The sequence below is a fragment of the Lissotriton vulgaris genome, chromosome 3_1, assembly GCF_964263255.1.
Source record: "Lissotriton vulgaris chromosome 3_1, aLisVul1.2, whole genome shotgun sequence".
NCBI lineage: Eukaryota > Metazoa > Chordata > Amphibia > Caudata > Salamandridae > Lissotriton > Lissotriton vulgaris.
In genome coordinates, this window is record NC_141689.1 from 669,486,531 (window position 1) to 669,512,888 (window position 26,358).

The following is a 26,358-nucleotide window of genomic DNA, read 5'->3' on the forward strand; positions in this document are numbered from 1 at the left end:
TCTTGCCTTCCCTGTTCTGGCTCCAGACTAACTTCAGAGGGCATGCATCCCTTTGTGTGGAGGCAGGACATGGCCTATTCAAGTGTAAGTGGGGCTGTGCACAGCTCCTCCCTCCAATCCTGCCAGTGATGGCCAATCCAGGCAGACCTAAGCTCCCTATTTAATGTGGCTGTCTAAGAGGAATATACAAAGCCGAACTGTCAGCTACACCCAATTATGTGACTCAAAGGCCGGCTATAGGCTCTAAATGGCTAATGCAGGAAAATACCAACATTCTAAAAGCGGCATTTTCTAAATTGTAATTTAAAATCCCACTTCACCTTGAGTTATGATTTCTCATTACAATTCCAAAGACCCCAAACATTAAGGCTTACCTGTTCCCATTTGGAAATTACAGCTTATTAAATTTAAGAAGGTAACTCCAATGTTATCCTTTGCGAGAGTTAGGCCTTGGCATAGTGAAAAACAAATCAAAGAGTGTTTTACTAACAGGACATGTAAAACATAAAAGTACTTGTCTAGGACCTACCCTAGGGGTGACTTACTTATATTAGAAAGGTTTGGGTTGGCAAAATACATACTGAAGCTACCTAAGTGGGTAGCACAATCAAAGCTTCTGGCCCATTAGTAGCATTTAATTTACAGGGCCTGGGCAAATGTAGTGCCACTTTATTAGGGACCTACAAGTAAATCAAATATGCTGATTGGGTGTAAGCCAATTCTACAATGTTTTAAGGAGAGAGCATAAGCACTTAAGGACCGGTTAGCAGTGGTAAAGTGCACGGGGTCCTAAGGCAAGCAAAAACAAATTAATCAAAAAGTGAAGAGCAAAGGTTTTTGGGGTGAGCCAACAGAGAGGGCCAGGTCTAACAATTAACTTGAAAACATGAAAACAGCATCTGAATTCCTGATAAAGAAAGAGAGGGAAACAGAAGGCAACGTAGAGGAAGAATTAGGAAAAGAATACACCCAAAATAAAGGAAATAAAAACTGAAAGAGTGTCCCCCTCCCTGAGCCTCTTCAGGGTCCCGGGACCCCATCATCCAAGTGCCAAATCTAATAATAATGTGAGGGGGTGTTCTTCCCCTCTCCCCCAGCCTCAATGATGTCCAATGGGGCCCTATCCCCGGGCTGTGTTTTCCTATATAAGGGAGGGTTTCACGCAGGCTCCCTCCCCAAACTGAGATCGGCCCTGGGAGCCCCCACCCCCAGGGTCCAATACATTGCAGTGTCCCGGGCACCCCATATCCTGGGACACTGTTGTTTCCTGCTGAGAGAGTGCGTGTATACCCTGCCTGCGCAGGGTACAGTATTCGCAACACCGCTATAGCTTTTAAAACTAATAAAATTACATATGCATACAAGAAATGTAGAACAGATGAAATGAAGGAAAACATAACAAACAAGAAGGTTCTGGCACCTTCTGGGGCCGATATATGACCCCAAACTGAAGGCTATCCTTGGAAACCTTCAGGCCTCACCCCCTCGCTGTTGCCAAAACTGAAGCAAAAGAAATAGCTCCACTCTCCACTTAATGGGGACACCCGGATACAGTTGCCCCTGGCAAAGGATGATACCACACACAATTAATGGAGAGTCAAGTTACTGCTCAAGCTGATTTCCAAAGTCAGTGTGACAACACTAATAGTGCTAGTGTTGGAATGGTTTACACCTACAGCAAGTCTCCTGGGAGCAATGCGACTCTCTCCCAGGTCAGCGGCGATCCTAGACCTGGAACAGATTATCCAGAAAAGAAGACAAGCCCTCCAGTCTGTGGTAGCAATCAGTGATGCCCGACCTGACACCAGCAGTGATGAAAAATCTGTGCAGTCTACAAGCGAAAATGTTTCCTCCACTCTTTGGTCTGCAGACTCTGATGCTTTGGCGCCATCAGAGGTCACTCCACAGACAGCCAATGACAATATTTGAACTACCCCTACTCACACATGTCACTGTTATAGCTTCCAATTTTGTCTGATCACAAGATATTACATACTGTTGTTGTTGCTGCCTGTTATTTCACTCTTTAACAATCAATTCCTACAGTATTACTAGTTCCCCCTGCACGCGCTGCATGTGATCACTCTTTTACACATCTCGCACGAGCTGGTGCACTCCACTTTATGGGGTACACCACTGTTGAAAACTGCACCTCCCAACGGTAAAACCCTGGGTTTCAAACTACTGTATCTTGGATAAGTGTTTCCACAAGTTTGGGCGGAAAACCCGCTGCTTGCCTGCCCCACTAGTATGAAATAGTTACATCTTATTTATTCCCCGACCACTTGGCATTACCTCCATGCCCTATTAAACTCTGACCTGGCGCTCGCCACTATGCCTCTTCACTGCTGTCACAAGCCTGGTCTCTAGCTACATTTAAGACAGTAACCCTCCTCCTGTCCACACACTACCGATATGACGCACACTACTTTCATTACCTGGAATGTGTGGGGTATGCACACTCCCTCTCGCTGATACGCCATCTGTGCCTACCTCAAGCTCTGCTCCACACAAGTGGCCATGCTTCAGGAATTTCACTTAATACTAACTGAAGCAAACAAACTCCAGTGTTGCTGGCGTTGTGAGGTTTACGCTACTAATTTGTCTTCCTTCAAGCAAGGGGTGCTGCTTTGGATCAGACCTGTGGCCAGCTTCTCCACTGAGGAGATGTTAGCTGATAGTGAGGGCCGCTAGGTCCTTGTCAAGGGCCTGTCTTGATGGCCGACACATTCTTATTGGCAGCATATATGCTCCTAACACGGAGCAACCCCTTTTCCTCCAATGGCTGCCCGCTATGCTCTCTCACTGGAGTGGAAATCATTTGTTATTTGGTGGGTATTTTAACCGTGTCCTAAGGACTGGCCTTGACAGGTCCTTCCTTTCACTGGCCAGCACCCCAGCCACCTCCAGTGCGCAGACTTTAAGCAACTGCCTACAGCATTGGCACATGGTAGATATTTCGCGACAGCATTACGCTCAATCGAAACTGTATTCTTTTTTTTCCTCACCGCATCATTTACACGTCAGGCTCGATTGATTCATTGGCACAGGATCCCTCTGTGACACATACGGACTACCTGGGCCGAAGCCATTCAGATCATACCCTGCTGAGCCTCCAGCTAACATGGGACACTGGCTCTCCTCTCTGTCAGTCATGGCACTTACAACCAGTTGCACTTGAAGACCCCCCCATGTCGCACCTCACTGCATGCTGCTATCAAAGAATATTTTGAACACAACCAAGGGTCAGCAACGTCCAGGCTGGCGGAGTGGGATGTATTCAAAGTCACAGCCAGGGGCCACCATTGTATGGGGTGACTTGGAATGTCCGATAGCATCTTGACACTGATATATCTCATGCAGAACATACCCTCCTGCACAAGACTGACATTGTACAAAATGCTATTGACTCTACACCTGCGGCGACACAACGCAAACATGTTTCCCTTCTGGAACGTTGTGTTGCCTGAACTATGCGGCCCACTCAGCACGCACACATGCCGCTGCTATTAAATTCAGTATGCTGTTGGCATGACTAATTAGTTTGGACTGGCCCCAGTACCCTATTGTGGCACTGGAATCCTCTACTGGCGACTTACCTTATACGCAAAGAGCCATAATCCTAGAACTGACCTAACACTATGCCTTGCTGTACCAGTCTTGGCTCACTGCTCTTCTACCAGACACAGAAGGCTTCTTCAGCACAATTCCCCTGTCCTACCCCCAGCACAGCTAGATAACCCAATCACATTATTTGAAATATAGAAATTGATCAAAGCACTAGCCACGGGCAAGACGCCTGGTCCAGACAGCTTGCCTCTTGAATTTTACAAGGCATATGCAACACTCCTCATACATCGGTTGCTCATCCTCTACGAAGAGGCTCTGGCAGAAAGCCTCCTGCCTCCCCACCTCCCTGCATGAAGTGCTGCTGATATCACTCTCTAAGCCACTCAAAGACGCCGCTGAACTGGGCTCTTACCAGCTCTAGCTCTACTTCACACAGATTTTAAGGTACTTGCTAAGATCCTGGTTACTCGGTTGCCACCCATGGTGTCAACGCTAATACTCATAAACAATTTTGTGTAGGAGGGTCAAAGGGAAATATTTACCGACCTGTCTACTCACTCCCTTAATGACAATAATGAAACACAAAAGAGAAGACCAGGTCAATGTGGTGTTTAAGCTACACTAGTGTCTACGAGATAGGGAGGGCATGCGTGAAGAGTTGAGTCACAAATGGCTTCAGAAAAATCCCATCAGACCACCCTTGTGGCGGAGTATCGTCATGTGGGAGTTGGTCGAGTGATCCAAACACCGCCTGGACCATCTGGTAATGGTGCGGATAAACCTCCTGAAGCCAAATTGTGCTCGAAAAAATGGTGCTTGTATGGTGCAGTGCTCAAATTGCAGTGAAGGATAAAACTAACTACTTAGGCAGACCATGATCTACTTGAGATCTATCTAAGTGTCAGGGTTAAAACTACGCCTAGTAGCTGAAGACTTTGGCTTCACTATGGCGCTGTGCAGATCGGTCGACATGTTTCAGCCTATAAGAGAATTTCTCTGGCTTTCTTCAGGACCTTTAAAAATTTATAGCTACTGCGACTGAAAAATTATAAGTACAAACATTGTGAAAATTATATATATGGTGTGATACATATAACTACCAGTAACTTGGAACACCAATCTACACTGGAGAAAGAGAAAGATATCTTCTTCCCATCATTATGTGGGTGATGACCTCACCTCGCCCGGCGACCGCTTGGGAGAATGAGGCCCCGCTCTGTCCGTCGTTACCCCTTGTTCAATGACCGAGCGGTCATTGAACAAGGGGTAACGACGGACAGAGCGGGGCCTCATTCTCCCGAGCGGTCATTGAACAAGGGGTAACGACGGACAGAGCGGGGCCTCATTCTCCCGAGCGGTCGCCGGGCGAGGTGAGGTCATCACCCACACAATAATGGGAAGAAGATATCTTTCTCTTTCTCCAGTGTACATTGTTTGCTTCCTTTCATCTATTCACTGGCAGACCACCACTTCATGCTCAACCACACCCATGTGCCCTGGCAGTCCTCCACTTTCCGCTCTCTGGATATTAGGGTCTACCATGCGGAAGAGAACTTGTATGATGGCAGTTTACAAAGAGCTGTTACCTCACTGAGAGTGCAGATGACATTCTGGTGTACAAAGCCTTTGTCAGTGGCTGGATGTATAGCGTTCCTTAAGATGGTCACTGTCCCCGACCTCCTTTATTATTTTGTCAATCTCCATCTCTATATCCCTGTCCGCTTTCTCTACTCCCTGGAGAAAGCGAAGCAGGAATTCATATGGAATAATTCCTGCTTCCGAGTAGCACTGTCGAAATTATATCTGCCCACAGATCGAGGCAGCCTCGCAGTGCCTCAGTTTGAGCACAACTATCTCTCATCCCAATTCCAATGGGTGGCTAAGTGGATGTCTGGCTTACAGCTTGTGGACACAGCAACAGCAGCATCGGCCCATAGTCTGCAAGATGCGGATGAGCTCCAGATGTTTCAACCCTTCACATGCACGCCCACACCTAAATTTCTTTTGTTGAGGGTAGCATACAACTGTTATCGCTGTGTTCTTTCCCTAACACGTGCTGTGACTCCTTATGCTCCAGCAATACGCCTGCTCAGTACGCTCAGACGGCATGCCATTACATTGTAATCAGAACTAATCACCTGGTACGTGGTGGGTATCCACACCTTCTGAGACCTTTACCGTGACAATAGCCTCTTGACCTATGAGTCCCTAATGGAGGAGGACAGTCTCCAACAAGGCCACATCCTCTTATATAATTAATTGGTGATTGCCATGGGAAGTCATGGGGCGACATAGCTTTGGAGCTCCTGATGCACCTCACCATGTCATACATGCATGTAATGGGGCTGGGCAGCCCCCAGATCTGCTGATTTGCAGACTCACTGCTCACACATGGTGGCCCCCAGTTCACCCGCCTTCGCCGCAGTTGGGAAGAGGCGCTGGACCACCCCTGCACCGACAGGGAGTGGGGAACGTTGCTGTGGGGGCCGTTCCATGTTCTTCGCAATGCCAGCTTTCACCTTATACAATACTACATAGTGCACAGGGCATATCGCACCCAAGCAAAAATAAACCAATACGTCCAGTGAACGGATGCTGCCTGCCTCCGTTGTTCTCTAGTAGATGCCGACCTTCTGCACATGCTCTGGGGATGCCAGCACCTACAACGCTACTGTCAGGGGGTCACTACACAATTGTCTGCCTTCACCGGATGATTGGAGCTGCACACCTGGGAGGTGTACATTCTCGGTCTCTACTGCAGGACTAAGAAAAACAAGGTCACATCGCACTTCCTCGACCTAGGGCTAATAACGGCCATGTGCCTCACCATTTGTAGATGGAAGGCATGGGAGCGCCCAGTGCTGGAGACTTGGACGCAATGTTTTCTGGCCTGGGTTCAGGCGGAGAGCGTCACCCTGCATAGGGAGCGCAATTACCCCATAGCGAGCAACTAGGATGTTATTCAAGCAGATTTACGGACTGCTCTTCACTCGGCTCCAGTATCTGATACTGAGTCACTACTGCATCAGCCATACGACAGAGTGCACTAAATACAACGCCAACCTCTGGGACTGAACGGGCTATACATCACTTGCCCTACACGGGGATCCAGGCCGTTATATGGTTACAGCGCATCTATGTGCACATCAGTAAGCAGCTTAATATGTGTGGAATGGCTTTACAGTGGGGAGGGTCGGGAAGGGTGGAGAGACTGTTGACAATTTGTTGAAGTAAATTTTTCTTTTTATTCAGTTCACCTGTTTATAGCTGGTGCACAACTAGCCTCATTGATGTGAAATGGTGGTTATAGCACACAATTTGTCTAGAATCGTAAATCTCACCTTGCCGCCTGTGTAAACGATGCGATTTGAAAATGATCTTTGATAAGACTAGCAGTGGATGTATGCAGTACAAGGTATATCATGCTATTGTGTCTTGTTCCACTGCTATCATGTATATTGAGCTAACTGTTATACAAACTGTGCTAGGCATATACACTGCTTGTAAAACAAACTTCAGTAAACAGATTTAAACAACAAAAAACACACATACAGATGAGTAAACACTCTTATTGTGAGAAACAGAAGCAGACTTAACCTTCAGAGGTTCAGAAGACTCCTCTCCCTGGAGTGTGGGTAAAAAGGTATGTGTCGTTTGGCTCTCCCCTGCCACCAAGCAACCGTCTCCTCACAGACTGGCGTAATGAGAGGACAGAAGCTACTTTATTCTAGGCGTGGGTGCACTTCGGGTGCATCATTTCAATCCAGAACAGACTGGTACTCCGCTTATAAAGCAATACAAACAAATTGGAGAACTTCGAGTGGCTTTCCAGTGTGAAGTTTAGGTAAAACTCAGGGTGAGTCAGAAATTTGAACAAAAAGATGGCCATACACATTGAGAACCTTCCTGCATATTAACACTTAGAAATTAAGTGGAGGGACTACAGTTTTCGTAAATGATGCAGTATGACATCGTTAACATCTATTTTGGTCCTGTGGAGCATTTTTATTAAGTTTTAGTGAGCAGTAACAACTGTGGGGTTTCTAGCTCCTGATTTGGAAATGCGTTGCCATAACACCTGTGTCCTGATAGTGCAGGAGTGCGCTTCCTTTTTAGCTGTGTATGAAACATGTTATGCTAACTGGATGCGCAGGTATATGTTGAAAACGGAATCTGAGTGACCTGCAGCCGTATTACTTTACGCATTTTGTCCAACAATGCAAATGTTGCAACGGTTTCATTCCAAACGTGGTGTGCATATAGGACCTTATTGCAACAGTGGTGCAAGTAAAGGTTGCATGTTGCACCCCCTGCTAATTACCGCTGATGCAGTTGCTTTCCTATCATAGAAAATGTTGTACCCTTAGTAGTACTCCCAAACTGTCACGATATTTTCCTCTGTTGATATGGGGTTTCTTTTATTCGTGAGATAAACTAAGAATGTGCTTTATCGTCTATTTAAATCTTTTTAGCAATGAAGGATCCAGTCACAAACTCATTTGCCCTTCAGCAACCTAAAAGGGAACAGGAAGAGGTGTTAGATCAAGGTATGGTGTCATTTTTATCACTGTTTTTTTCTGTGAAACTGTGCAGTAGTGTCTTGTTTAGTTTGACAGTGTCTGCAGATACTTTGCTTTTCTGGCATCTACAGCTCCTCGCATTTCCGTGTCAGAGGAGATGTGGTTGCCCCAGCCTTTCTGATACATTTCTCTAGTACACAATGTTTTACCACACTCGCCCTACTCTGGGCAGTGGTGTTGGTGTTGTGGTAAGAGCTTGAGGGAGACCGATTAGATAACAGTTCTTAGAAGCATACTGTCATCCCTCCCACGTTTGAGGCCAGGGTAGCTTGAGTCACACCATATAAAAAATGGCCTATAATATTTTCTCGCAAACACAAGTATCACTTAGATTAATGTGTGGCAGGGAATGTGAAATATATTACTGTAATGAAAGCTCTTAGGTCTTGTAAGTTTTATAGCATGTTATCTGTAACAAAATCGAATATGTTTGCATGAGTAAAGACTTGGTTTTCCCATTGCATTTCACGTATTATTCATGTATTCTCCCCCAGGAAGACACTTTATAGCTTCCACAATCAGGGGCTAACATATGCACCTGCGTATGCACCTTACTCAGCCTATGGCTCAGTATATCTGTGAGAAATCAGTCTCTGAGGCTCCTCACCACACTCTGCATGGTGTGGTGGATCCTTGTGGGAATCATTAAGTACTGCGTCAGGTCTTGTTACATAGTTAATTGTGGGAAATCTGTAGAACGTGCTAGAATAACGCAATGGCCTTTCATTTGAAAATATTGATATCTAGATAGGTTTACAGCTTCAGGGGTTATTTTGAGTTGTGCTTCTTTGTATGTGCCAATTCTTAGCGCGAACAAAATTTGCCACTGGCAAACTGCATCGATAGTCCTGTACAGAATTTGCAGCATAATTGGGCCCCAGTGGACTCCAAGGCATCGCCCACCCTGATACTTGCACGTTGATCAAGTAGGCAGTCCTATGGAAAAACAGACTAGATTTGTTATCGGTCACTCCTCAAATCGATTAGTTTACCGATCGTCACGTCGCGCTGGTGAATTCAATATCCCTGTCTAATGACTTACGTGCGTTTTGTTCCATGTGGCTCATACTGTGTGTATTTATCATTTTCCATTACAGGCTGACAGCAGGCAGGCACACACAGGGTGACCTCACCGAATAAAGAGTCAGCCTGTGGCAGCCATCACAGGACCCTAGAAAGTGGACAGTCGCGCGGGTGGATCGATGAAGTGTTTGTGTTGTCCGTCGAGAAGGCAAAATAAGCGCACATAATCTATTCTTTCTATGCTTAGGTGTAACCGTGTGGAAAGACAAACATTCAAAACCACGTCACACGCTAGATTTGAAACTGTGCGCCGTAGGTATGTCGATGATGGCCCGCCTGACGTGTTTGCTCTGGGCCTCCGCTTCGCTTCTCCGCGGTAAGCATGGTGTTTCTATGGTAACGGATGCGTAGAGGCGCCTCTCATCCACCGCCTTCGGTTCCTTCTTCAAAGCCATTAAAAACCTTCGGGAGAAAGGAGCCGTGGGAATTTAGCGATGCGATTTTAAATGTCAGGTTTATATTTTAGGTATTTCCCAGCGAAGACGTGCGTATATTCGGCGTCCCTCTCTTTGTGGTACGTAAATAAGTGGCAGCGCTAAGCGTCGCCGCCCCATGGGATTTACTGTAATTGTCTCATGGTCCTATCCATCCCTTACACTGTCTGGCAGGCCGATGACTCTTGTGGACACATCCGGTGCACGGCTACAGCCAGAGATCATTTTTTTATTTCAATAAGTTAAGATTTTGTTCCCTGTGGTGTTTTTAAGTGCAGTTAACCGTAGGCTATTTTTATCCAGAAATGTACAGTTCATCTTTCCCCCAGCTGCAGACGAGTTTTACCCAAGATTTGGTGCGGGTGTGCGTTCAAGCTTCTGAATTATTAATTCTCTAATGCGAAATTGCTATTAAATGTTTGCAAAGTCGCCCGCGATTTTTCGTGCTGTTGTGTAATTAGGGGCTGACGCCATTGAGTGCGTGCGTTCGCAGCACGCGCGGGGGCGCTGACTGGGCAGGAGGCGGGCGTCGGCCTTTTACGTGCCCCTGGGGAAGCGCGGCTCCCTATATACCTTTTACATATTAAAGAAAAGAACACGTTTGAAGAGCACGTATTGTAAGGTGCATTAGTAAAAGCAGCATACCTCTTATATAGTTATAGAAGTGCCACGAGAGAGAATACCCAATAAGGCACAGATAACACTCTGCCCTCATTTGTACCCAGTGCTTGAAATGGAAAAATAGAAGTGCATGTACTCTGTAGCAGAGTACCTGCTTGTTTCTGAGAAGTGCAGGTACTCTACAATTAAAAGTATAGCATTTCTCTTGAGAACTGCCGGTACTCTCCTTCCCAAAATAAAAAAGTGCTGGTACTCCGTACCGGACAGTACCGGCCAATTTAAAGCACTGCTTGAACCAGAATGTCATGTTCATCACAGTAGCTCAGAACCCCGGTAATGACAGAAGGGACACGAGTTGCATCTAGAGGGAATCTGTTACACTCAACCAGGTGAGATTCTGCATAAATAAGTCCTTTTCACCATTCCCCACATATCCAGAGCAGCCCCCAACCTCCTGTCATTAGGAAATAAACGTATACTAATGCCAACATGTTTCAGCTGTCCTCAGTGCCCTATGGATCAGAGGCCTTTGTCAGGGCTGGGAAAACTAGGTGATTTTTCAGATGTCTGATATCGTCAGTGAAAGCATCTCAAGTACTGCTGAGATGCTTGAGCAGACCCCCCTAGAGGACAGAGTCCTAATGGAAGCATTACCCACCAAAAGGTCTCTCTCATATACAAGAACCTAAGAAATAATTCTCCCGACCTCCTGGTAAGGCTTAGATCAAAGTGGGAGGTTGATGTCGGAGAATGCAATGATGGGGAGTGGGAGGAGGCACAGGGGACCTTCCAGGAGGTTGCCTTACAATCAGGGTTCACACTGATTTTCCTACGTATACTCCACCAATCATATTATGCATGCACAACTTTTAAACGCATGGAGCGGACTGCCTCGGACCTTTGTCCAAGAGGTTGCAGAATAGAGGGAACTTTCTTTCACACATTGTGGTTGTGACTGAGAATTCACACTTTTTGGAGCAACCTACAGAAAATAATGGGGGAAGTGACGGGGAACCCCTAGAGTTTTTGGTCTTAGCCCACTCACCAGACCCTCCACCTTCGGGTGGTACTCCTTTGGCTTGTTCTAAAGTTGAGAAATCTGCAGTTTATCCATCAGAAGAGCATGTTACTTACCTTCGGTGTGTTCTCTATCTAAATGTAGATTACTCGCCTTCCCATTCTATGCAGTTGGCTCTTCTTATAATTTAAAAAGGCCCCACATTAGAGATCTACACACTGGTACCTCCAATTGTTTTGCGCTCTGCATTTCAGGGTGCAGATAGAGTCAAGCAAGAAAATGATGTTGGTGCGGAGGGTTGATGCCTTATATGGCACCACTCTGTCACTTTCAGGGTGGATGAAGGCCAAGGCCGAGCCACACACGCCACCTAGTGGCTCTTGGGAGAATTTCTGTGCAAGATCCAGGCACCTGGAGTATATTCTAAAGGTGATTAATCTAGTGTTAGATAGAGTATCCACCTGAAAGAGCATTACCGAAGGTAAAGAACTTATTAATCGGATGACAGACCATTGTGTTGGAGAGTTGTTCAGTGCTTGATATCCGAGCTAACTTGTTGCATTTGGCTATGAGGGCAGTATCTGTAGTTTTTGTTCTGATCTAGGGGATTATTTTGTGAAGTGTCTGTCTTGGGGGGTTCTGTTATATCATTCAAAGCTCTGTGGTGTTGTGATCAGTTCTGTAGAGTAGTGGTAAGAATGCAATGCCAATCTGGCTTTCTCCTCACCCAATAACATGCTCTGTGTCAGGTAAATTCTCTCTAACTGACATGCCTCTCCCCTTACTGCAGCCCTTCGTATGTCATGTAATTCTCTCCATGCTTATGATTCACCTACAGTAGCCTCATGGCCTGCTTTTTTCCATGGAATATTCCTAAGGAGCCATAAACGGATGAGGCCAGCCTTCCCATTCCCTTCTTAGTGTATTTTGGACCAATTATGTAGATGACATCTGACCTCTTCTCCTAATCTTAGCTACACCCTCATCAACGTTTTGAGCCTGACTGTCCTGTAGTTGTCCAATGAGCAACACGTTTGCATTTTCCGCAGATTGGTAGTTAGCCTAATATTTGATAACCTCTGTGAGGGCCAAACATAAAGTTTTTGACCTGGGCCCCACACAATGATGTGAAAGTCCTGTGTCCAAGAAGTAAAAGATTGGATGGTAGGGACATTGATCTCATTGATATCAGTTGTTCAATGGCTTGTTAAGAGGAGTTAAATGATTCACAGAGTGATTACTAATGGCTGAGATTAAATAAAGCATCCCTTCCATTCCGTTTTATGCTTCTCCAATGCCACTTGAAGGACACCTTCCAAGTGGGGCTGATCGTGTTTATCCTAATGCCTGGTAGGGCTGATCAGGACTATCACATTTAGAGTAAAGCACTTTATAATTCTATTTTAATGTTCTGTGGGAATTAACATTTTAATTTGGCAGAGTAATTGTTTATAGGCTGCCACTTGTAGGAAAGTAGATTTTTTTGCATTGCTCCCCCATTCTCTCTGATTGAATGTAATGGCAGATTGGTCTCTGGGTACTGGAAAAATGCTAATTTGCTCCTATTGCGTGTGCTTTTGCACCAAAACAGGGTAACAAATTGATGATTCAGGTCGATGTGTTTGGAAACTTATCAACCTAATTCTTCCAGGATCTCCTACGTCCATTGACTTCAACTAACTCTCCCAGTCTGCTGCTTAGGAGTAAAGTGCCTTCCTTGCAACATTTTACTAAGGTCTTCCAAAACTCAGTATGATAGGGTCGGTTAATTACAAAACGGCTCCCTCTAGTAATGGAATATGAGGGGAGGGGAGTGACAGAGACAAAACATGGGCCGAGGAGAGGGTCAGGCAGGAATCCTCAGACTAACATGTTTTTAGTGAATAGGGTTTTTCTCAAATGTTTATCTTTGATAATTGGCAAGCCAGGTTGTATCATGTTCCTTTAAGAGGTGGCATCAGCTCAGAACCGGACTAGGTTGGTTTTCCTGGGAAGTTTTACTAGGGCAAACCTGCATACAGTGAAAAAGCTCCACAGGAGGACCTGGAGTTTGACGTCGCCCCCCAGACCCTTTCTTTCTGGGATGGATATACAGTGAAGGAACAGGGAGGATTGTAAAAGAAGGCTGGCTTGACTTTGATAATCATTTGAGGATAGGTTGATGTCTTCTCACCAGTCACTAGCCAGCAGCTACTATAAGAAGCACTTGCCACCAGAGCACCTCAGAATACAGCTGGACTTGGGGGTGAGTAGAAAAACCCACAGTTGTTTTTGCCCTGCAAAAGGACAGAAGTCTGAATGAGCTGTTCCTATCAACACAAAGTGCTTTTTAAGGGTCAGATCAGCCAGCCTCCTGTGGACTCATGGCCATAAAGGTCAAGAAGCCCCCCTTCCTTTTGAAATCCCAGCAGACTAGTGGACACTGCAAACTGTGCTGGAGCCATGACTGAAGAGAGTGGTTGAACCTACCTCCGACTGTCTGTGCCGTTCCAGGTTAGAAGCTGGGAGCGACCAGGAGAACGAACTTCAACAATCAACAAAAGTTGGTATTTAGCAATATTTCGACCTCAAATGGACCACGTCAAGATGCAGAGCCTGCCTGAGAAAAGTGTTAATTCAACAGGCTAGATTTCTGGTTCACCTCATTCTGAGCTTTTTGTCACGAGGAAAATAAGCTTCTGTGAAAAAGGTATCTGGTCTTGTGAAGTTCTGCACAACTATAGTTCTAAACCTCTGAAGGTAAAACCTGCAAGACAGAAAAAGGTGAAACAGTGATTCCAGCAACAAAGTAGCATTGGAAGCAAAGTTTCTCTACGTTTGTCAGACTCAAAGTGTTGATGCCTAAGCTCCAGTGTTTAATCCTACGACCCTTAGCTGCCACCTTATATTGCCTTTTTCCAAAAGAACATTTTTACTTAAATCATTTCATCTAAGCCAGAAAGTAAAACTGTTTCCAGAGTGAACACTGGGTAATCTGATCCACATCCCATCTGTTAATCTGAAAAGGCACCTATTTCCAAGACATATCTGACCATTGACATACACATGTTCTTTGTGTTATCTTGGTGCTGTTTTGACATTTAAACCATACAAATTGATATATTTTATAGATGAATCCACTTTTGACCATTTTTGAGTCATTTTAGTTATTACTTTCTCCTTTTCCCAAAATTGGTTTGGGAATATTTTATTGAGTAATTCCTTGATTTTAATGTTGATTTGGTGCTTCTTAAATACATTATTTGTGTTTCTGTTAAGAAAATCCTGTTGCTACTTGCCATTGTTACCACGGATATGCCTAGGTTTTCAAAGTAAAACTAGATTTGCCAAACATGGTACTGGTTTGTTAACTTTATGGAAGTTAATATCTTGTACTCACACCAGTTCATAATCCAGGATCTAACGATAACGATGTCTACTATTTTGGTTTCTTTGTATTGTGTCACTTGTGGTGGTGCTCGGATCTGCTGTTTTGGCAGTTGGTTTTGCTGGCAAGGAGAAGCTGGCAGTTGCAGTGACAGTAAGTGGTGCCAGTGGAAATATCACAGAAGGCAGTGGAGTCTCCAAAAATGTTTTGGGCCCCTGCATTAAGTAAATAATTTCTTTATTTACGAACTATGCACTACTTCCTAGACGGGGCAATCATACAGTCTTCTTAGAAAAAGGTTCTAGTTCCATCTTACAAAAATCGAGCTAGAGAAGATCATACCGGTCTGTCTCTGCCATGTGTAATCTGTTACAAACTCTAGAAGCAATAAGACATGAGAGTAACCTATTATGATTTAGAAGAATGACTAACAGACTTAGTTCTAGATGTTTTCAGATGTCAAATCCCTCTACTCGATGGTCCTTAGTTGCAATTTTCAGTGTTTACTTGTGCATTAATGATCTAAAATTGAGAAAGAAAGGTAGGTTAAACCTATGTTTAAGGTTGACCGTTTCCAACATAAATGTGCCAATCCCCATTGGAAGTTCCTATCCTGACCATTGAATGAAGTACTTCTAAGAGCCGGGGCTAGAACTTGAGGCTGACTATTCGGGTTCTCCAGGGACAAAAGAAACTATTAGAAATGTCCCCCTGTGCTCACAAACCCTTATACGTAATCACAGAGCCCTACATTTCCTAGTTCAGACTTTATGGTCTAAGTATCATTGGTACTGGGAGATTTGCAAACAGCCCAGCAGACCTGTCCCAAGCCGTTGTTGTCACATTTTCTCTAAAGGACCCTTACATTTGCTCTTCAATGGCTTCAAGCAAATGTGCAGAATGTTGTTGTATGTGGGTTTTATCAGCCAAGTGTAATGCTTGACAAGCAGCAGCAGTGACAGAGCAGGCGGGATGCCATTATCAAACAGCTAAATGCACTTGAAAAGGAGAAAAATATTGCACCCTAACATGCAGTATGTTTTTGTAGCAATTGATACATTTTCAATATGTACAGAATATATGAAATAGTAACAAGTGGTTGAGCAGTCAGCTAAGAAGAATATTTCCTTTTGGGTCATAAACTACATAATTTGAACATTGTCCATAATGTTATTCCATAATGTTATTATTCGTAAACATATTTGCTAGCATCCCATGAGCCACACATTTCACAGTGGTGACAGTTCACATATGTGTAGCACCACTATTGGTGATTCATTTGATTAGTATAAATGGTCTATTCACGCTAGCCTATCGAGTCTTTAGATGAGCTAGAACTGTGAACAGCAACAGACTGATAACACCAGTCCACATGTCCAATGTGTTCGCTTCTGATAGATGGTGTAAAGGGGAACCAGTGTGTGTCAAGTTTATCCCTCACCAATATGGCCAACAGCTCCATCACATGTATATTCCAGATCTTCGTTCACTAAAGTTGTATAGGTATCTAATCCTGTGATTTCTTACTGTTGGCTATGAGTCCGGCTGCGAGTAACAAGTGGTTGATTCATGTACTTTTTGGGAGGAATGGAGGTAATAGTCCTTGTCGCTTGCTTAGCCTAAGAGGAAAAGTAAAGGGTCCAAAGCCAAGTCCAACCCTGTTTGTATCTCTCCAAAAAGTCATCACCATTGTGAGTAGGTAGCAAAATATAAACCCCAATACAAAATGAGGCTCTTCTTGCAGCCTTGTCTTCATCAAAGATGTTCCTCTATTTCTATTAGATCCCTGGAGCCCTCCACCTTCATCTAAGCTGGATTAGTCTCATGTAGCATCTGGGTTAGTCGACATAGCTCGGTTAGTGCCAAGTGGAATAGTGGAATATATGATTCTTTATCACATGTTTTAACTTTAACATATACATCTTTAAGTACCTGGAGACGATCGTACCTCCAAAGACAGAAGCTTCTAACTGGTATACCCGTGTGAAATATGGAATTTTTGCAATTGATGTCAAGAAGAACAGTCAAGTGCTTACTCCTAAGTCAGTTACTAGATTTGTGTGATCAGTCAGGGTAACAGTGCTCTTCATAGGGAGGCCATTGCTTGATTAGTCCCTCGAGGCAACCAAAACAGGAGTGGTACGTAAAATTGAAGGATATTCTTGTTCCACCCTTACCTAGGGTTTTGCCAGGTACACGGTGGACCTTTCTAAGGCTGGTCTTAATTTTGCTGAATGCATTTAATTCATTATATTGAGGAAGCCTTGGCCTTTGACTCCTACTGGTTCATAAAGGGGTGATTAGGTTATATGTGAGTTTTTTTTGTTCCACATGAAGGTCTTCAATTTCAACCTGATCGCTATGAACATGAGTCTTAGAACCCACATGGGTATTTATAGTAATGGAGACTATATAGCATTATATAGTAATCGGGTAGGGAAGCACATCTTCACACAGACTAATCTGCCAAACAGGAAATTTTTAGTTTGCACAATCTATAGAGGTCTTTAGACAACATGTCTAGCATGGAGTGGATTGGCCGCCTTGAGCCTCAAAAATAATCAAGCAAGATGGGCTTTCAACACCGCCTTCTACATGCAGTATTAAAGAGAAATGTATCCACCCACTTACAAATAGACCACGCACAAAGCACTGCAAGTCCCCTTAAAAATGAAGACAGAATCTGTATATTTTGACTGAGTAGTACATATCTTTCACTTGTACTTGCATGAAAATATTGCAGAAGTGATAGGGTTGTCGTATTCAAGATAAAAAATACACTGTGTAGATGGAAAGCTTGAAGTGGCCCCTGTATTGAATATTCTACTTCACATTACACAAGAAAACCATAGGAACCTCTCATGTATTCTGCCTTTTATCCAGCTAAGAAAATCTGTGTGCCCTGTTTGTCTAATTAGCAACAGGCCAATTCTTTAAATGGTGTCAGCTTCTAGAGTACTGCCCAAGGAATTTTGTGATAACAGTGCCCTTAATTAACTCGTCAGCTGTTAATTAAACCATGTGCTCTCACGGTAATACAAAATAGAATGAACTTGTTCTGTTTAAGGCAGACTTCTATTTTATAATAATTTTATATTCTTTGTTTTATTCAAAGTGAAGGGGTACTTTTTGTCCTCCTGGTTTTTTCCAACTCTCTTATCCTGACCTTAGGACTGTACTGCAGCTGGAAACTGCATGCACGGTTCCTACACATGCCAGGATAGGGTGCTTACTTGATTGGTTTAGGTGTCGTACCTATGGGTGCCCTGTAACAATCCAGGGCTGGTACTGCAATGGATAAAAGTTGAATGCAGCACTGATTGTGTCACACACCGAAATAGCCCGTCAAACATGTATCATGATCAGGTTGACCTCACTCACTCATTATCCAACCCTGAGGGGGCCTTTCACTACTACCTGAGCAGCTTAGGGGTAGGTCCTGAAATGCTCGTAAATGAACTTGGAAGGCGGCATAGCTGGGACTAATATTGTTTTAAAAGTTGGTTGCGTGTTGTTTGTTTTATATAAAGACAATTTTTGAATGCCTTTAGTGCAGCTGAAGACTCAAACTATATTCCAATCTGGTTCTTACATATGTTAATATGATGCCTGATAGGAATTAAGGACATCATGAACTTTTTTTATTACATGACTAGTGCTCAGTGTAACTAGCTGGAAGTTATTTTTAAGTGAATAGATTTAGACTACCAATGTTGTTGCTATCAACACTGAGAAGTGTTATATGTTGTGTTCCCACATGTTTATGTTGCTGTTGCTGGCACACTTTAGATTGATAAAGGCAGTGTGACTACCGAAACGCAGCTCCGAGGCGACCTGACTCAATAAAAAGGTTTCATTCCCCTGACTACGAGTGCCGGCTCCCTTTCTCTTAAGGAGTTTGGGGAGATTTTTGGGCTATTTCTAGCACTGGTGCTGTTTTCGTTGCACCACCAGCGATGTGGCAGCATACCACAACTCCCTTATGTGTGTGTGTGTGTGTGTGTGTGTGTGTGTGTGTGTGTGTGTGTGTGTGTGTGTGTGTGTGTGTGGGTTTGTGTTACTATCCTTGTGGGGACTTGGGTGTGATAACACACTCACGCTGTGGGGACTTGATTGCACTGTGGGGACCTGAACCCAGGTCCCCACAAGGCAATGTCCTTTAAATGATAAAAAATGGCTTCAGGAACATCTGTGCCAATTTTTACAACTTTTTAAAAAATTGTCTTGTGGGGACCTGTGTTTCATAAAGTGTGTTTATATTTTTGCTCGCTCTGCCCCTGTAGACAGGAGGCGGTACTGCAGCCTTAAACACACTTTGCATTTAAACACACTTTGTTCACAAGCAACACATGTTAGCAGCAGAAAGCACAGCTATTTGAAAGGAAAAACTGCATAACCCTGTGTTAAAAACTATTTTTCATGCAAAGTAACCTTTTTCCTTATTTATTAAAGTAAACTTTATTTACATGAAATTTTTAAATTCTGACTACTCGAGTTTAAAAATTGTTAGTGGTTTTATGAATCTTGCTAAAAGCAGTTTGGGTCAGTTTTGAATCACAGATGACTTCACTACTGCAGTTTAATCCTTATCTGCAATTAACGAATGATGGTGCATTAAACCGCGAACCAATGTAAAATGACCCAATCGATTTTTGCAAATTTGATTACATATTAATATGTACTTTGGAATACGCTTTTGAGATGATGGATAGATGAGTGAGTGGCTAGAGTGGCATTGTGCTACCAGGTACATTCTCTTAGATGCTGAACTGCAGTAATGTTATGTCCACAACATGGGGACGTTTAATTTTAACAGAAAAAAACATGTTCTTTGAATATATTTTCTAACAATGTCACTAATTTTCTAATATTGCCATATGATGTAATTATATTTAAATCCTTTGAATTGCTTACTTTCCAAACGGTTCCCAGGTCCCTACAAAGTAAAGCAGCTTAATTCCCAGAAATGGGTGAAGAACAGTCAAATACCAAGCATTGGCAAAACCAACAGGTGTCACCTACAAAGGAGCTATGGCTTTGTCAGAGTTTTTTGACATGTTGTACAGCAGCGTGCCTGTTCTGTGGCATGGATGAAATTGAAATTAAAATTTTCAAATAGCATTATGATGCAGCCAAAGCGAACCACATCATGACACTAATTTTTATTGCTGGCGGGAGGGTGGGGGCCTGTGAGGAGTCAACACTAACAACAGAGGGGGTAGGGAAAAGACAAATCACTGATAGAGCCATTGCTGATCTCCAGCAGCAGTTATCAGGGGCTCCTTGGCCTCATTCAATTATAAAAGGCAGACTCTGATATATATCCAGCTCAGTGAAGTAGGTACAGAGACACAGGGTCGTAGTTCACCCTAATTGTGGCTATTTTTTTAAAACCAAAACAGGGGAGGTCGATATGGGACCAAATCCCTATCTTGCATTAGGGCTCACGTTGCCCTTGCTTCTGCATTGGCACCTACACGTATTGCTTTTTGGACTTCGTGTTTCAGCTAAGATGCAAAGTTCTGCTGTAAAATGGACCACCTCATGTTGGTGTCAACTTCAATTTGCCCTTCCTGTGTATTTAAATATAGTTTGCCTCCCTGGACCACACTAGTTTAACTAAAACATACTGCAGTAGCTCAGGCAGTGCTCAACCACCTGCCTTATGAGTGAGATGGTTTTCAAGCCGGAAGAGTGGAAAGGATGTGACGTTATGCTAGAGCTGCAAACTTGGAACTTGATTCTTGACATTGGCTTAAAATCCTGTGATTATGGTCAAATCAATTAATCTCACCGTGCCTAAAGAAAACTGTACGTGACTTAACTGGTGCTCATGTTAAGTGCTTCAAAAGTGGAGGGACACAAGCACAGCACTAGTGGAAATGAGGCATTTATTTACGAAGTATGTGAGAAGTGGCTTATGTTGCTTCACCATGAGACCTTTTGTGTGGTTCAAGTCTACTAATGCTTCCACAGTCATAGGACTGGATGAGATAGAATACTGCTTAAGTCCTCAATCACACTGCTAGGTGCTGAGCCCCAAAACAATTTTAGATCACCTCTCTGGTGGTTGACCGACCACACCAAAATATACAAAGGATCACAACAAATTCAACAATCTCCCAACCATGCAGTTTCCTCCTTTGTACTGTGCTACCTGTACAAAAATGTGCTTTGATACACCGCATCAAGGTATGAAGGAGAGCCTTCTCCTACATTTCTCTTAAAGCATGGAACTTCCTGTCACTACACATAAGAGACTCCTCCTCACTTCCATAAAAAGCTTACGACCTGGCTTTTTGAGGTGTCCCACTAAGCTCTGAGTATGGGTAGGCTCCCATCTACTTAGAATCAGAATATCCTTGCGGTGATAGTGCGCTCTACAAATCTACATGACATATAAACACTAGGATAAAATGCAGTATTGTACAATCCTCTGACCTATACTCTAATCAAACTTAGGGCCTGTACCCTTGGCTGTACCATAGTACTGTTTATTCTTGCGCTCTCCCATCTGCGAAGCTCTGTCTTTTTCGATCCTGCTCACGCCATCACAAACATTCAAAGGGATACTACTATACCGTCCCCCAGGCTCCAGAACATATTCTCTTTCGGGCTAGCAACCTTCTTGAATCCACAATAGCTAAAGATACCTTCTCTATACTAGGTGACTTCAACTTTCATTTAGAAAAAGACACAGATAAGGACACTACATTACTACTTGCTGATTTAGAAGCAGCAGGCCTCTCACAACTAGTTCCTAAAGCCACCCACACTGCAGGTCATACGCTGGATGGCCTTTTCACGAATAACCAAAATATTCTTGTTAAAGAAATACTCCCCCTAGTATGGACCGACCATTATGCAATCATATTTGACATTCTTACTTATAGTAAGCCTCTCCCAAATGCCAGCGTAGATAGGCCAGATGCAGTTAAAGCCTGGAAAAAGGTAGACAATCATCTTCTTAACACCCAGTTGTCCTCCACTCGACCAGATACCTCTCCAGACTCTAACCTAGCCGTGGCCAATTACACCAACTGGCTGCAGAATGCCTTTAATCTGCTGGCACCAAGTAAATCGTTCTCCATAAATCGAACCTTCCCGTCAGCCCCATGGTTCAGGGAAATCCTAAGGGAACAAAAGAAAGTATGTAGAAATCGGGAAAGGCAATGGCGCAAATCCTATACCAGCGTAGAAAAACTCCTCTACAAAAATGAGCTAGCCAAATATAAATCGTTGATTAGACAAGAAAAAAGCAAATACTACGTATCCCAAATTCAATCCGCAAAAAAATCTAATAAAAAGCTTTATCAAGTAGTATCTAAACTATCAGGTCACACTCCTACCCCGACGACAACACCCTCTCAGTCACTATGTAATTCCTTAGCTGACTATTTTTACAACAAAGTCAACAACATATACTCGGAATTTGCATCTCACTCCCAGTTGATTGATAAACCTCTGATCAACAATACTCCAGAATTCTGTCTGAAGCAATTTGAAAATATCACAGCAGAAGAAATTCTCAATATAATGACCTCCATAAAGTCAGGCTCAGCAAATGACCCTTGTCCACCTGACGCACTTGCACCAGTTGCTGAGCAGGTGGCAGTTGTGTTAGCCAAAAATTTTTATGTCATGTTTTCCTGTGGAACTTATCCGACCACTTGGAAGAAGACGATTCTCAAACCTCTATTGAAAAAAATTCAACCTTGACCCAGCAGATACCAAAAACTATAGGCCAATAGCTAGCCTACCATTCCCAGCCAAAATCGTAGAGAAACTCATTAATACTCTACTCTCTAAATACATAGATCACCATTTCACAGATAAGCAATTCATTGTGAAAAGTTACATAGCTTTAACATCAGACCACATAGTTTCTTTACTTGCAGGCATCGTGCCAGGACCTTCTACATATATGCTTTGCCTCTGGGAGAAACGTCTCAGAATGACTGGGCCGTAAGCACCAGGAAATCTCAGGTGCCAGGTAGGGACACTAAATAGTGTGTGTCAAGATAACCGCACAGGTACTTTGGATTCTCAAAAAATGTGCGCATCTCATTAGTGAAATCCACTTTCAATTGTGCGGCGAGGTCTCCCGCTCTCCATTCGGTAGAGATGCGCATTCAATAATGACTTTTTAGCTTCTCTGAGGCTACGGCTCCTTCGTGTGCTGCCGGTGCCTGGCTGTTAACTGGAAGGCATTTCATGCTTTCTTGGGCATGCTATCCTCTTATGAGTGTTACAGGACTTGTGGTTTCGTACATGGCTTTGCGCATACAGAGATGCATTGCTTCTGGGCTCCTGCTGTACGTGTATGCAGGCGCATTGCAAGTTTATTCGCTCACAGCACATCGTTTAGTCCGTTTTTACTTTCGTTCATGCCTTCTGAAGGAAATGGATGTGTGTATGGCCATGTGTACGGAGTCTTTTAAATTGGAATTAGTGAACTCCAAGTCCCAGCCGCATTGATCCAGGCTGTCTCTTTCAGCCACTGGCTTGACACTTTGTCAATTACATATTGGCTCAGCCCAGAGAACTACTTCTTTCTTCCCCACTGTCTCTCACCTTATGTATAGGTTTTGCAGTAACCCGTCACCATCCACCACCAACACCCCATCCACCACCACCACTGCATCCACCACCACCACTGCATCCACCACCGCATCCACCAGCACCACATCCACTGCATCCACCACCACCACATCCACATCCACCGCATCCACCACCGCATCCACCACCACATCCACCAACACTTTAACCACACCCACCACCACCACATCCACCACACCCACCACCACTAAATCCACCACCCCATCCACCAACACCACCACCCCTTCCACCACCACTGCATCCACCACCGCATCCACCACCACCACTGCATCCACCACCGCATCCACCACCACCACATCCACCGCATCCACCACCACATCCACCATCACCACCACATCCACCACCACATCCACCATCACATCCACCATCACATCCACCATCACATCCACCAAGCTATTAATTTTGCTATTTTCAAAACCAACACACAAAAAAAAAGTGTCATTTACTATACCAATCGCTCAAACTTTCCTAATGCGAGACCTATTGCATTTCCAATGCTTGTTTCTGATTGTTGTGTAACCTCTCCTCTCGTCTCCAAATCAGAGCCATTTTAAGGCATTGGAAAAGTGATCTAAATTAAAATTACCACCAACTTCTCATAATATACATGTTCAATTTTTATAGGGCACTTATCAATAAAATTGTCCAAGACAAAATTACATTATGCATTTTTTCCAGACCCGTGTTATTATTTAAAATGTTTAATTGGGAAGGATAGGAAATTAAATGCGGCGTTTTGAATCCACTGCAGGTACATTAAACACTAAATTCCATTCCATCCTACAATATATTTCGTATTCCCTAAACAGAGAAATATTTTCAAGAACCTCCAAAATGTCTTATCAGCGCGATTGCTACTGAGCGAGTAGAAGCTGAAACGCAGCATTCAGAGCTGAACTTCAGGATGGCCACTGGCAGAAGTGCAAATGCGCGATTGTGCATCTCAAAAGGTCAATTAACATAACAAGAGACTCGTCCCTGAAAACCCTGAAGAATGTAAAAGACGGGAAACGCTTCCTGAAGGGGGGGATGGGCCCTGTTACAAAAGAGCACACCTTGATAAACTTAGTCTTCAGAGAAGGAGCATGGCATACGACTTGTTTGCCCTGAGAACAGCAAGCATGGGGCCCAGCACCCAAACAGAGACTCTCAGTGGTTATCGCCTCAACCTCACTACAAAACTATGGTTAGGAAAAAAGATGAAAAAACATTTGCAAACACCATGCAAAATTAAACGCATGTGTCTACAATTACTCTGCAAGTATTTCATTCTAAGTAAAACCATTCCCGGGCTGCACATGCAGCCGAGTTTGCGCTCTGTGAAAAGAATACATGTGAGAAACGTCTGAAGGCGGAATGTTGGGAGGTATTTTCTGCAGTCCTTTTAACATTTTTAACAAGTTATTTTTCTCCAGATAAATAATAGTAGTTATGTGAGAGAACAAAGGCATGCAAATAAACTTCCTTTTCATTTCGGAAAACATTGCTCTAACTAAACAAAAGCATGTAGAAAATAAAACGAGTGACATACAAAGGCAAATGGGAAAGAACGAGAAAACAAATTGAGACATTGAGAAAAAGAGAATTGTAGAAAAAAGTAAATGGAGAGGAAGTGATAAGAGGAGAGAGTAGGAAGACCAAGAGAATCAGGCCTATTACAGAGGGGAGATGAAAGTGCACACACTGAAAAACAGGATCATCTGAGAGAGGTATGCGCAAAATCGAGATATAAAAACAGTAGTAACTATAGGAAACATGGGAGATCAGTGCTGGCAAGCAAATAGCTGGGCAGAAAGGTAGGAAAAGGAAGAGCTTATGAAGCAAATACAGATACAGATACAGGGACTAACGAGGGAAGAGGCCGAGGGGCAGACAGAAAGAATGCAAAGAGGGCAGAAACTGCTGTAGAAAGAGGAGCAGTTAAGGAAAACACCTGGAGATCAGCGCTATCTCGCAAGGGTATGTTCCCTGTCCGATGTGAGTTTACATTTCAGTCCCAACTTTTTTTCTCTCACTATGATACATGTGGTCTCAAGGCCGGCTTTATAGGGTGGTGCAAACGGTGCAGCTGCACCTGACACTGACCTTAGGGAGTACTGAACTTTAATTAAACTCATGGGTTTACAAGCACCTGCAGTGGAGTTCCTTGTGTGCCCAGACAGTTTCAGTTAACCATAAAAATATCAGGATATCTTTGGTGAATAATGTTCCTGCTCTCGAGGGAGATTTGAGATTTCTCTAGTGGCAGTTTTGACATTTCAAAAAGTAGGGTAGAGGGTTAATAATATGCCAATTGCAAAGAACACGTGCCATGCACATCACAGAACTGTCTTTTTTTGTATAGCTCAGTGGGTCACTGCTTTTGTCACAGAGATACATTTGTTTCTAGTAGTTCGTAAGATATAATTCTAACATAGCACAGTGACCTACGAACTCTCATTAAAGAGTTGCATGCAAAGTGCACTTAGAATGTTATTTGTTTTCCCCAGTCTTACATTATCCTAACGTTATTAAAAACGGGTTTGGTCGGATAGAAATACATATTTTAACCGCATCGCTGCTTTTCCCGCTGTGTGCGGCAATTTGCGAAAAGCCGCGTTACATGATGAGCTCAGCCCGTCATCCGCACACGACTACCGTGGCTGATGCTGAGCTCGTCATCAGCAGCGAAGCGGTTATTAGTAAAGCCAACCTCTAGCACATTGGTACATATTAAATCCTAAATGTGTGATGCTCTAGGCCAAACAGTTTTAAAGTATACTGCCTACAAGTGCTTCCTACACCTTTCAATCCTCACTGCCTTATGTAACATTTTCTATAGACTGATTTACACATATATCATTCATTGTCCCAGTATACTGTGTGTTTGATGTAAAGTGCCCTGAAACCCTACTCTGGTATGAGTAGTGCTAAAAAAATAATACAATGTATGTGAAAGAGGGGCTATGGAGATGTGAGGTGCACTGTTGAGTGAGGTAGTGAGGGGATCTGTGGAGAAGGAGGTCATGGGGGAGGGGTGCCAAAAACGGGTTGTGCATCAGGCACTACTGGCAAGAAAACCAGCAC

General features: G+C 43.7%; 1 protein-coding gene across 5 annotated transcripts in view; it reads left to right on the forward strand.

Moving 5' to 3' along the window:
* Positions 1-26,358, forward strand: part of PAM (peptidylglycine alpha-amidating monooxygenase) — a 1,271,905-nt gene that overhangs the window by 926,990 nt on the left and 318,557 nt on the right. For all 5 annotated transcript variants that reach the window (XM_086960973.1, XM_086960975.1, XM_086960971.1 and 2 more), the window contains one exon: positions 8,043-8,117. In XM_086960973.1, the coding sequence (XP_086817099.1) occupies positions 8,043-8,117 (75 nt within the window). The remainder of the gene's footprint in view (positions 1-8,042; positions 8,118-26,358) is intronic.